This window comes from Stegostoma tigrinum, chromosome 20 (genome assembly GCF_030684315.1).
Source record: "Stegostoma tigrinum isolate sSteTig4 chromosome 20, sSteTig4.hap1, whole genome shotgun sequence".
Classification (NCBI taxonomy): domain Eukaryota; kingdom Metazoa; phylum Chordata; class Chondrichthyes; order Orectolobiformes; family Stegostomatidae; genus Stegostoma; species Stegostoma tigrinum.
Genome location: NC_081373.1, coordinates 26,034,943 through 26,046,954, shown reverse-complemented (window position 1 = coordinate 26,046,954; position 12,012 = coordinate 26,034,943). Strand labels below are relative to the sequence as shown.

The window sequence follows — 12,012 nt, the reverse complement described above, 5'->3', positions numbered from 1 at the left end:
TCCAGTTATTGTATCGATTCAAAAATCTACCCCATGTAGCAGAGTGATAACAAGGTGTAGAGCTGGATGAACACATCAGGCCAACAGCATCAGAGGAGCAGGAAGGCTGACGTTTCCGGCCTAGACCCTTCTTCTGAAATAAATAGGGGGAGGGGACCAGCTGGGCTGGTTTTGGGATGCAGTAGTTGGGGGGGGGGGGGGGGGGGAGAAGAGAGCGAGAGAGAGAGAGAGAGAGAGAGAGAGAGAGAGAGAGAGAGAGAGAGAGAGAGAGAGAGAGAGAGAGAGAGAGAGAGAGATTTTGAAGCTTGTCACCTCCACATTGATACCATTGGGCTGCAGGGTTCCCAAGTGGAACATGAGTTGCTGCTCGTGCTCCTGCAACCTTCGGGTGGTATCGTTGTGGCACTGCAAGCGGCCCAGGATGGACATGTCGTCTGAGGAAGTGTGTGTGTGTGTGTGTGTGTGTGTGTGTGTGTGTGTGTGTGTGTGTGTGTGTGTGTGTGTGTGTGTGTGTGTGTGTGTGTGTGTGTGTGTGTGTGTGGGGGGGGGGGGGGGGGGGGGGGGGGGAGAAAGAAAAAAAAGAGTTGAAATGGGAGTGCAGTTGTTTAGTGCGAACCGAGCATAGGTGTTGCACAGTGACCGCATCACACAACACAACGGAGTATTTGCCACCAGGAGGAACTCCAGCTTCTGCACAGTCCTTCTGGAGTCACTTCTTGTCAGACATGTAGTAGAAAGCTTGGCGAGGGTGAAGTCAAAATGTTTTTCCCAACTTGTTGGTTCCCTCACCAGCCGTGTCTATTAGGATCCAAACACCTCAGTCAAGTGGGCATTATGGTCCCCCACCTAGACTAAACATTGTGGGAACACAGAGGGGAGGCACAGAGGGGCAGTGAGAGCAAGGTAGAAGGCTTACCATCATACTGAACTCAATACTGACATCAACCCCCAGGTTGGAGAGAAAAAGGGCTTTGCAGCATTGACAGGGCTGAGCTTGCTGTGCTGTTTCTGGTCCCTAGGTCAATGCCAGCTGGTCTGAAGATCCTGATCATGGTTAAATCGACATTTCACTCCAAATGGTTCGTTTCTAATGTTTCACCAATATCCTTTACAGGAGAGCAGCCATTACTCAGTCTAGCCAATGCGTGACTCCAGGCCCACAGGAATGTGGTCAACTTTCAACTGCCCTCTGGAGGTGGATGTCCAAGCAACTAGCAGTGGCAACAAAACATTGACCTTGTCAAATGATGCCCATACCCCATGAAATACAACATGAAGGGCCCGATAGAGCTGCCACTGCAGGCACACAGTACAGTGATCATTACGTAGCATTAATGCTGCACTTGTAACTGCTGAGTGGTAGGTCAAACAACCTACTTTTCAAACTAAGTCACCAAAGACTGACACAATGTGAAAGAAACCTCTCCCATACCTCTGGCAATCTGGGGAAAAAAAATGTTAACAATGTCACAACCACTGACAGGTCTTCAGAATTGCCCTCTGCCTCAGGACCCAAAAGCCACCGTAATTGATGCTTCCCCCTCCATCCTCTGTCATACCACAGTTGCCACCCTCCCCCCACCTAAAAAGGTGCAAGTCTATAACGCCTATCTAAAAACACACAGCTATAAGACAAAATTTGTTGGACAAAAATTTGGCAAACTCCAGTGTTGAGCAGGTGCAACTTTCAGTCATTTTCTTACAGTCAAGGCTCTGGGGCAGGTTCTGGTGCGCGCACACCGGCGAGGCGCATTCCCGAGACTGCTGTTCACAAATCTAAAAACTTGATCCCGACAAAAATTAGAGGAAGCAAAACTTAATACTAGCGAGAAGTAAAACACCCTTTCCTGGAATTACCCCAAATATCTCAGGCTATAGTTTTAAACACATTCTCATTTTTGGTTGGACACAGACACACACGCACGCAACCTCAGCGCAGTGCAAACATGAACTGCATCATCTACAAAATCTGCTATTCTGACCTAAATAGGCAAAGCCACTGGTATTTAGCAGACAGCAAACTCTCACAAAACAAGAAACATAATGGCAGGTCCAAACGAACAGATGTTGGTCCCGAAATGGGACAGCAATGATAACAAGGATAATCAGAAGAATTCTCTAATGATTTATGAAGATTTTTCACATCCCCCGACCCGCCACAGTTTAAATTAACTACCCAAAAACAATGCCATTGAAGTACTGCATCAAGACCCAGGTGACATTTGAGACTGAGCTCTAGAATTTAACTTGAATCAAGAACGAACATTCAGGCTAACCCAAGAGAGAGCGAAATTCAAAGAGCCAAAACTGCAAAAAAATTCAAAACCATTTAATTCCAGTGTACTGACATTAACACATGCATACATTTATGTACAAAGCCATTACCTGGATTACAGGTAGACAACTATGAATATTAGGTAGGCGAGATGGTCAAAACAGCCACTCAAATATAAATTGGATTTACTGCCAAAATACTGGACAAAAATAATTCAAGCTTAAATGTAAACCTTGGCGCCATTCCCCATCTTGTAGATCAAGGACATGCATCCTGCCAGATGACCTAATTAGCATTAGATGTCCTCCGGAGCGGTCATTTCCTGTTTCATTTGTCAAACTACAAAACCAGGACAGGCAGGCAGACAGAGGCAAAGGGAAGGGACCAGTCCAGATTTTCTTCACTTAAAACATTCTGGCTTCAGCTGAGAATTTAATAAATTTTGTTTTTACAATAGATTTGAGTGGGACAGAAATTTATCCTCCTATTACCTTACTCTTCTTAATTTGGCAAGTTCGTCCTTGTGCATACAAGAGAATAATTAATACTCATACAGAAATCAGTAACTTATTTCCCTCTCCATTCTCAAACCTTCAAAGCTATTTGCAAAATACAGAGGAACTCTCCAATGTTTAATGCTGCAGTTTTATTACCTAACCATAAAAAGAAAAAAGCTGCAATGAAACCCAAATGAAAATGAAACTTTAGCTCCGTTAAGCAGATATAAAAAAGTCACACACACACGTTTTAATTATGGTTCGTTTAGGCTCCCAACCCAGGAAGCCCTGCTTCAACTCTGTCACCTACAGCTCCACCTCTAGACCACGTGACTCTACAGTCTTAGCCTCCTTCCAAAAGTACTTCAGCTGAAGCAGCCCACTCAGAGCTCCATTCCACTCCCAGGTCCTCAAAGACCCTTTGCTAGCCCTGCAACTCCATACCCAACACTTCAATCCACATGTACCCAGTCACTCAAAGAATCATTCAGCCAAATTAGCTGCTTACCCTCCTGTACAGTGATTAATGATCAGCCCAGTTACCAATCTCCACACAGCCAACGTAAGATTGCTCCCAGTGGCCAGCACAGAAGAATGTCAGGACAATATTTCGTGGTTTAAGACTTTACAGTAGTCAAAAAAAAACAGGACACTGGACTTACCAGGCAGCAGCCAGGGCAAACAGAAGGAAAAAGTTCTTTCCCATTTATTACAACTCAGTTAAGGAGCATTAATTTTTGTGACTTGAACACAGTTTCACCCAGTAGAATTACATCACAAGAGTTAACCTTTTAGAAAGCTAATTTTGCAAGACCATTAACTTAAACATTTTAACCTCACTTATGCACTGAAGTTTGCTTCTTAAAGCATGAGGATTCTTTTGACACCTTTTGATTTATTCTGTCATCCAGAATTATGCCAGAGCCCTTTAGAAGGTGCTTCAATTCACCAAAAATGAATCACACAGATGACACTTTCATTTGTTATGCCTGACTGTGGAGGTCTCAGGAGCTTGTAATCGCTGCTTTAATATTTCCAAAAGGTAGCCTACTGCTAAGTTTCTGTTGTCACAATACTAAGGTTCACTCAAAGTTTTTCTAGCTTCAGGCCAGGTAATCTGGTCTTGTCATCTCTCTTATCTCACTCCCAGAAATCCAAGCTAAGATTGACACAACCATATTTTGTGCAATGACTGACATGAGCGATTTCCAAATTCAGGGAAGGCCAAACTGTTGTCTACTTCAATAATCTTCCACTAGCTGCAAAAACCTGCATGTGCCAGGTTCATTGTCCAATGATCTCTCCATAAGACACCCACCAGATATGCTGAAGCAAGAGGACCTCCTCAAGCTCTATCCATCTACAGGGGTAGATGGCCTCGTCTCCTCAAACAAATTTTTACATTAAGATACCTAGCAGATCAAAAGGAGGAATTGTAAATTATGAAATGAGCGATTTACAATCCTTCAAAGTTTACAAAATGCTTTCAAGCTAGTTTAGTTCTCAACTATACTTACTGCAAGGATTGCAGACATCATGATAAAGTCCTGCGTAGGAAATTGGTGAACAAAATTAAGGCACATGGTATTGGGGGCAAAATACTGAGTTGGATTGAAAATTGGCTGGCTGACAGGAAGCAAAGAGTAGTGATAAACAGGTCCCTTTCAGAATGGCAGGCAGTGACCAGTGGGGTACCACAAGGTTCGGTGCTGGGACCGCAGCTGTTTACGATATATATTAATGATATAGATGAAGGCATTAAAAAGTAATATTAGCAAATTTGCTGATGACACAAAGCTGGGTGGCAGTGTGAAATGTGAGGAGGATGTTATGAGAATACAGGGCGACTTGGACAGGCTACGTCAGTGAACAGATGCAGTTTAATGTGGATAAATGTGTAGTTATCCACCTTGGTGGCAAGGCAGATTACTATCAATGGAGTCGTTAGGTAAAGGGGAAGCACAACAAGATCTAGGTGTTCTTGTACATCAATAAAGCAAGCGTGCAGGTACAGCAGGCAGTGAAGAAAGCTAATAGCATGCTGGCCTTCATAACAAGAGGAATTGAGTATAGGAGCAAAGAGGTCCTTCTGCAGCTGTACAGGGCCCTGGTGAGACCGCACCTGCAGTATTGTGTGCAGTTTTGGTCTCCAAATTTGAGGAAGGACATTCTTGCTATTGAGAGAGTGCAACATAGGTTCACGAGGTCAATTCCTGGAATGGCGGGACTATCATATGTTGAAAGATTGGAGCGACTGGGCTTCTATACTCTTGAGTTTAGAAGGATGAGAGGGGATCTGATTGAGGCGTATAAGATTAAGAGATTGGACACTGGAGGTAGGAAGCATGTTTCCGCTGATGGGTGAGTCCAGGACCAGAGGACAGTTTAAAACTAAGGGGTAGGCCATTTAGAACAGAGTTGAGGAAAAACTACTTCACCGAGAGAGTGGTGGATATATGGAATGCTCTTCCCCAGATGGCAGTGGAGGCCAAGTCTCTGGATACTTTCAAGAAAGAGATAGTTAGAGCTCTTAAAGATAGTGGAATCAAGGGTTGTGGAGTTAAGGCAGGAACAGGATACTGATTGCGGATGATCAGCCATGATCATAATGAATGGTGGTGCTGCCTCGAAGGGCCGAATGGCCTATTCCAGCACCTATTGTCTGTCATGTCAGTCACTTGCTGTTTTACAAATTTACTTTTCTAAGTATAAGCTCTTAAAAAGAGTGGAGATAAATGCCCAGCTTGTTTTAAGTGTATTCACTTGAGCCTCCAGAACTTCAAATCCTAATGACACGTTCTAGCCAACAACCAAGATATTCACACCACCATTAACTAATCCTTCCCAAGTTCACAGCCTGAGGCAAGTCTAGACCATCCATCCTCCATTACACGTAGGGGAAGGGGGCAGAACCCGAATCCAGTATGTCCAGATCAGGGATTGGGCTCGTTGCTGACGGTTCCACATCAGCCAAAATTTTAAGACCTAGGAAACTGCCAATGGTGAGGCACAGGACGACGAGGTTAAAGCAACCCATAGCCAAGGTGGTGTCAGGCTAGAGAAGCAAAGCTAGGGAGAGATGTAAAATTTTCACCCACATTGAAAGAGTATTAACAATACTCAACAACTGACTTAGTGACTGACCAATTGAAGATTATACCTGCAAATGAGTGACCATTTACTGCACAAACAGGTTCCTCTGGAACAAGCCCGCGGTGTTTATAATCCATCAAAATATCCTAAGTCCCAGCCTTCATCCAAATCCGGAGACATCATCTTCTGTCCCTCTCCTTGTTGGATACATTCATGTTGTTTACCTCAAATGCTCCTTGCAAAAGCAGGTTCCACATTACAAATTTAAAAAAAAAATTCTCTTTGAATCCTTGGCTATCTCTCAATAAACCTGAGCTTTGCAGAAAACAATACATCCTGAAGGTTAATGACTTTTAAAATGGGAAGCAGAGGGGGAAAATAAAATAAGTCCTCAAAGTTATGTTTGTGATAGTGAGGTGTAGGAGTCTTACGAGTAGAGAACCAAATATTACATTGTTGGGTCAAAGCCTACAGCCATTGCTCCAGGGAATGTAAAACTCAATCTGTAGCCTCAAGGTTTTACCAACGTGACTATAACTTAGTCTGGCATTATCATCCCCAATACTTGAATAAATGCTAAAACTGCAATCATCTCACGCAAATGTTCCTGTAAAGCTGTCGTTACATGATAGAGGCGCAGTGGAAACGGCACCAGATATCATTAGCTAACACCCTAGAGCACTGCAATATTCTAATAACATGGTCAAGCTGTAAAAAAGATGTCACAGCACTGTACATTACTTTGATAATGTAATCAGGAGTTGTTCAGTAAATGGCAAATCTAATCAGGATTTCCATGAACTCGTAAAGTGAGAGGATGCACATCCAACCAAAGCACTGGATTCGATTCCAAGCAGGCTATTCACCTCTGAGTATCCATTATTCCATATGGAATACATTAGGGGCACTACAGCGTGTTCAATTACAGTGAAATGGAAGCACCATTAAATTATTAATCAAGCGTCCATTGGCAGCAGTGAGCTGGGAGACAAATCATCGTCTCAAGGCCAGGGAGAGCTTGAGGTAGTAAATTTCCTTCCACTGAAAAGATGACAAACTAACACGTGATTTGATGAACCTTAAGGAACAATTCAGAGATGAACAAAGTCATCTTATTAAAGAAAAAAACCCAATAGCTCAACTGCAAAATGTGAGCCATTTTGGGTCACACCAAGGTTGCTGAAATGTTGTAATGAATACATGTTCAACGCAGTAAATCACCCCAAAGCCACTTCACATTTATTGTCAAACAAAAAAGTTAGAAACAGTCAAAGGCAAACAATGGGTAGGTTGTGTGTTGAAGGTACAATAAGAGAAGATGGAAGGTAAAAGGTTAAAAGAAGAAGTGGCAGGGATATATTCTGCCCCCTATAGTACAGTGGGCAGAACAGAGACAATGTGATCGACTGGAATATTAAAAAGAGAGTACAATTAGGAGTGCAGGGCCAGAGCATGCTGCAAAACTCAAAAAGGCTCAATACCAGAAGGGTTTGAAGAGGTGGTGAAGATTTTGAACTGGGTTTTGGGGAGATGAAGTGTCATAGGCATGAGTAGGGCGAGCATGACGGACAAACAGATTTATGCAAGGTAAAAGGGGATATCAAAAACACCTTTTTAGAAAGATGGCAAGGCAACAAAATCGGAGGAAAAAAATCAGTTATACTGGGGAGGGTTAAGTTTAAACATTACACATCAGCTGTCCCATCAGCAGTGGTGGGCAATCTTGGTCAAAACACAATGAGGAACTAATTAGGTGTTTGCACATTCTCCCTTTGTCTGCGTGGGTTTCCTCCGGGTGCTCCGGTTTCCTCCCACAGTCCAAAGATGTGCTGACTAGGTGGACTGGCCATGCTAAATTGCCCATAGTGTTCAGGGGTGTGTGGGATGCTTCAAGGGGGCGGTGTGGACTTGTTGGGCCGAAGGGCCTGTTTCCACACTATAGGGAATCTAAAGCTACAGATGGTGCCTTGAGCAAAAACAGCACAAGCTGCCATTTCTTCCTGAGCTCAGAATATCAACCATCAGGAAGGAATTTGACAAACACTGAGCGGGAAGATGCTAACTTGTCTGTTGGGTGCCTAATTTCTTTCCTCTAAGTGACATCTCATTAGACTACATGAATCCGTAAATCATCTGGAATCTAGAGTGAAAGGAAATTAAAATGCTGGGGCCAAAAGATAGGACACAAAATAGGGGCTAAACCAGTTGCAAAATCTCAGCAATCTATAGTTCCTCCCCTGTAGTTAACTTGGGGTTGATATAATCAGAGATGTACAGTACAGAAACAGACCTTTTGGTCAATGGCAACCAGATATCCTAAATTACTCTTGTCCCATGTGCCAGCATTTGGCCTATATTCCTCTCAACCCTTCCTCTTCATATAGCCACCCAGATGCTTTTTCAATGTTGTAACTTCACAGCCCCCACCACCTCCACTGGCATCTTATTCCATACACACACCATCCGTATGGAAAAGGTGCCCATCGGGTCCCTTTTAAAACTTTCTCCTCTCAGCCTAAATCTGTATCTTGTACTTTTGGACTCCCCTTCCCTGGGGAAAACACTGGCTATTCACCCTGTCTATGTCCCCCATGAGTTAATAAACCTCAATGTCACCCCTCAACCTCCAACTCCCACAGAAATAGCCCCAGCCCCTCCTCTCACTCAAACCCTCCAACCCTGGTAACGCCCTTGTAAATCTTGTCTGAACCTTGTTAAACTGTCACATCATCTTGTGGGAGACCACAAGTGAACACAATATTCCAAAAGTAGCCTAACCAGTGTGTATAGTTGTAATTTATTCCCAATGCCCACTCATTTCAATATTGGTTTGATCTAAATACTGAGAACCAATGGATTTAACTACTAATTTCACTACAAAAGCTCCCTTCCTTTCATAATGCTTCATGTCTTCATCACAATCCTCACTCATTCAGCAGTACTGTGACTGACCCTCCATCTTAACAACACATTCCCACTTACTCCCCATTCCACTCAGTGCCTGTAATGCCTAAAAATTCTCTCTCTCTCAAATATATTCAGTGACTTGGTCTCCCCACTGTGTTGGTAGAGAATTCCACAGGCTCTACTATCAAATCTTTTGTATTAAATTGCTCACTTTACAAACAAGGACATGGAGCTTTTCAGGAAACATGATTTTGATTATTAGAGCACAAATAGATTGCTTTGACGGTTCCGTTTCAAAACATTACAGAGCTCATGGAAATAAAACACTAATATCAATGAAAAGACAACTGGCAGATAGCAAACAGTATACAGCAGATAACATCTTCATTCAATAAGAAACATTATACATATCATACATCTTGGCTCCATCCAGAAACTGCAGTGGCACCATCTAAAGTCTTCAAAAGCAGACACCTGATAAACAGTTAACATATGCCAGAAAGCAACAGCAAGTCGATTCCCGTGAAACTACAATTAATGAGCTAATGCAATGTCATCAGCCCCGACTGAAGGGAGGACATGCTAAGGACCACACCTTGTGAGTCATCGCATTCCTCAGCTACGACACAGAAATAAAAACAACTTGTGGTACTTTCAGAACGAGTCTTGAACTGCAGGAGGATCTAATTTGGAAAAATGAAGTCTAATTGGGTGCGTCCAGAAGTTTCTTTTCCAGGAAATACACTTTCACTGGAGAAAATTCTAGCAAAGATGTCAGTGGCTCATTAGGGAAAAGCAAAATTTTAAAATCAAGGAAGCCAAGCCGATAGACTGGCACCATCACAAACAGGAATGTTCATACGTTGGGAAGAAAAGTAAATTCATCTGAGACTGAACTGATCTTAATAATTTTCTTGTTAAAGATGAAGCAGCCAATCAAGGAGCCTCAATACTATCTGCCTTTTGCTTCCATGCCTGGAGTAATTTCTCGTTCCAGTATATTTGCTCATTAAAACACACTTCTTGGCAGTGTCAGACTTTCCAGCCTAAACCAACCGATGTGAATTGTCTGTTCCAACCTCTTACCCATTTAACGGCAAATCAGGTCTTTTAAAATGAACAAAGCCCTTCAAATTTGAACAGTACTTTGTCAGAAACACTGTTTCCCCCGAGAGGAAACGGACCCCGAATGTTCAGAGCATCCTTTAACAGATCACCATCAGGATGTTGGATTAGACAGCAAGAGACAGATTTACAAGCGTTTTATTAGAAGTCTAGCGTTTAGAACAGTTTCCAACTTTTCCTCTCCAGAAGCCAACAGCAGACTGCAAGAAAAAAAACAACCGAAGTTGCTGGAAAAGCTCAGCAGGTCTAGCAGCACCTGTTTAAAACTAAAGGGGAAAAAGAAAATCAGTTAACATTTTGGGCTCTAACTCTTCCTCAGATTTTCTTCCTTCACAGATGCTGCCAGAGCTACAGACTTTTCAAGCAACTTGTGTTTTCGTTCCTGATTTACAGCATCCACAGTTCTGTCAGTTTTTATTTAATACAAATCAGGAGAACACTGCTCCTAAAACGAAAAAAAAACCTGTTCAGACAACTCCAGAGCAGGTGCGTCTTGAACCAGGACCACAAGAGCCCTGCATGTTTTTTTAAAAAAGATTAGGAACCTACTGCCAAACACTGGGTCTGTACTCATAAAACAAAGGGGATCGGATAGAATTTGAAATGTTTCAAACACTCCTGGAGAAAGGAGATTCACAGGTGGATGTTAGCTCTGACTGGGGAGTCTAGAACCCGGAGACAAACTGATAAGTGTTGAAGATGTTACAAACATCAAGTGATATGGGGGCAGATTAGACTCTGCCATTGAAATAGATGATCACACTGAAAAGGCTAGAAAGGCTCAAACTGGGCTGACTGGCCTACTTCTGCTCTAATGTTTCTAACGCAGCAATTCACCCAATAACCAGCCTGCAAGCATGGCCAGAGTGGGATAAAGACCAAGCTATTTAAGAGCTTGGCTCTATTAAAAAAGTCCAAGGAGCATCATTTGCTCTCAAACAACTCAAATCACTAGAACTAAGTCAATCATTTTCAGGCAAGGCGTTTCTCAAATTTAGTCGACCAGACAGAGAACAACCATTTCCTGCCGTTGAATGCGGCTGTCCCAGTCAAAGAAACCTGACCGAGACAAGAGTTCCACTCCAAGCCCTTACGTGGAGAATGTAGAAGTGGAATCTGTTGTGGTTTGCAAACTTACAGAAATACCTTCTAGTCCAACCACTTTACTTCCCTTAGGAAGGCAATGACACCTCAGGTGGTTTTAATAGTTGCAGACGCAGAGTTTGTGGTCTTTACCAACTCACTTGGACAAATGTCAGTACAGTATTACAACTATTCGCTCTGTTTCTACTCCCAAAGTTCACAGCCAAAATTCCTTAAAGCATAAACCAAACTGAAGTACCATCTAGGATCCCTGTCATCTTGGTCAATAATCTTAAGTACGTACAAATTAGGAGGAATCGACCATTCAGCCGTGTAATAAGATCTGTGTAACCTCAAAACACTCATTGCCACCAAGCCCAATAACCTTTCAGTCCTCTGCTTACCACGTATTTGCCAACCACTGCTTCAAAAACATTCAATGGCTCTGCTTCCACCACCTTCCCAGGGAGTTTGAAAAACTCCAGACCCTCAGAAAAGGTTTTGCCTCATCGGTTTTAAATGGGCGATGCTGATTTTTTACAACAAGAGTCCATAAGGTTCTAGTTTAACCTGCAAAAGGAAATACCTCTCAGTTGATAAAAAGGTGCAAGTCAAACTCACGGATTTTGAAATGGAGGAGGCACTGTGTGTGAAGCTGCGTAATATTATACACAGGGTCCTGTCCTTTGCAAACAAAGTCCATGCTTTGTACCTGTTCAACTAAAAACAACAGCAGCCAATTCCTGGTGCAAAATCTAAACCAAAAGTTAGCTTACCTGATTTGAATTTAACAAGCTTAGCATTCATCAAAACCTCATATGGGGTCCCTCTGACACGCATGCAGCATACTCTTCTCATACTGCACAAAAGCTGTTGCCTTGGAATTTGGTGTTGTTGCCACTTTGTCCTGATCAGGTAGGATGAAAGATTAAGGCTTATTTTGTACACAGACAAACACACACACACACACACACTCCTGGCATTCTGATAAATCTGGATCAATAATTATTTTATCAAACTGGAGAACTTTTG

General features: G+C 42.7%; 1 protein-coding gene across 2 annotated transcripts in view; it reads right to left on the bottom strand.

Moving 5' to 3' along the window:
* Positions 1 to 12,012, bottom strand: part of inpp5f (inositol polyphosphate-5-phosphatase F) — a 189,579-nt gene that overhangs the window by 157,495 nt on the left and 20,072 nt on the right. Inside the window, exon 1 of one of the 2 annotated variants that reach the window (XM_048551469.2) lies at positions 9,189 to 9,216. The exons of the other annotated variant lie outside the window; for it this stretch is intronic. Within the exon in view, the coding sequence (XP_048407426.2) occupies positions 9,189 to 9,201 (13 nt within the window). The 5' untranslated portion in view covers positions 9,202 to 9,216. Of the gene's footprint in view, positions 1 to 9,188; positions 9,217 to 12,012 lie in introns of those variants that run through there. 2 annotated transcript variants of the gene reach the window in all.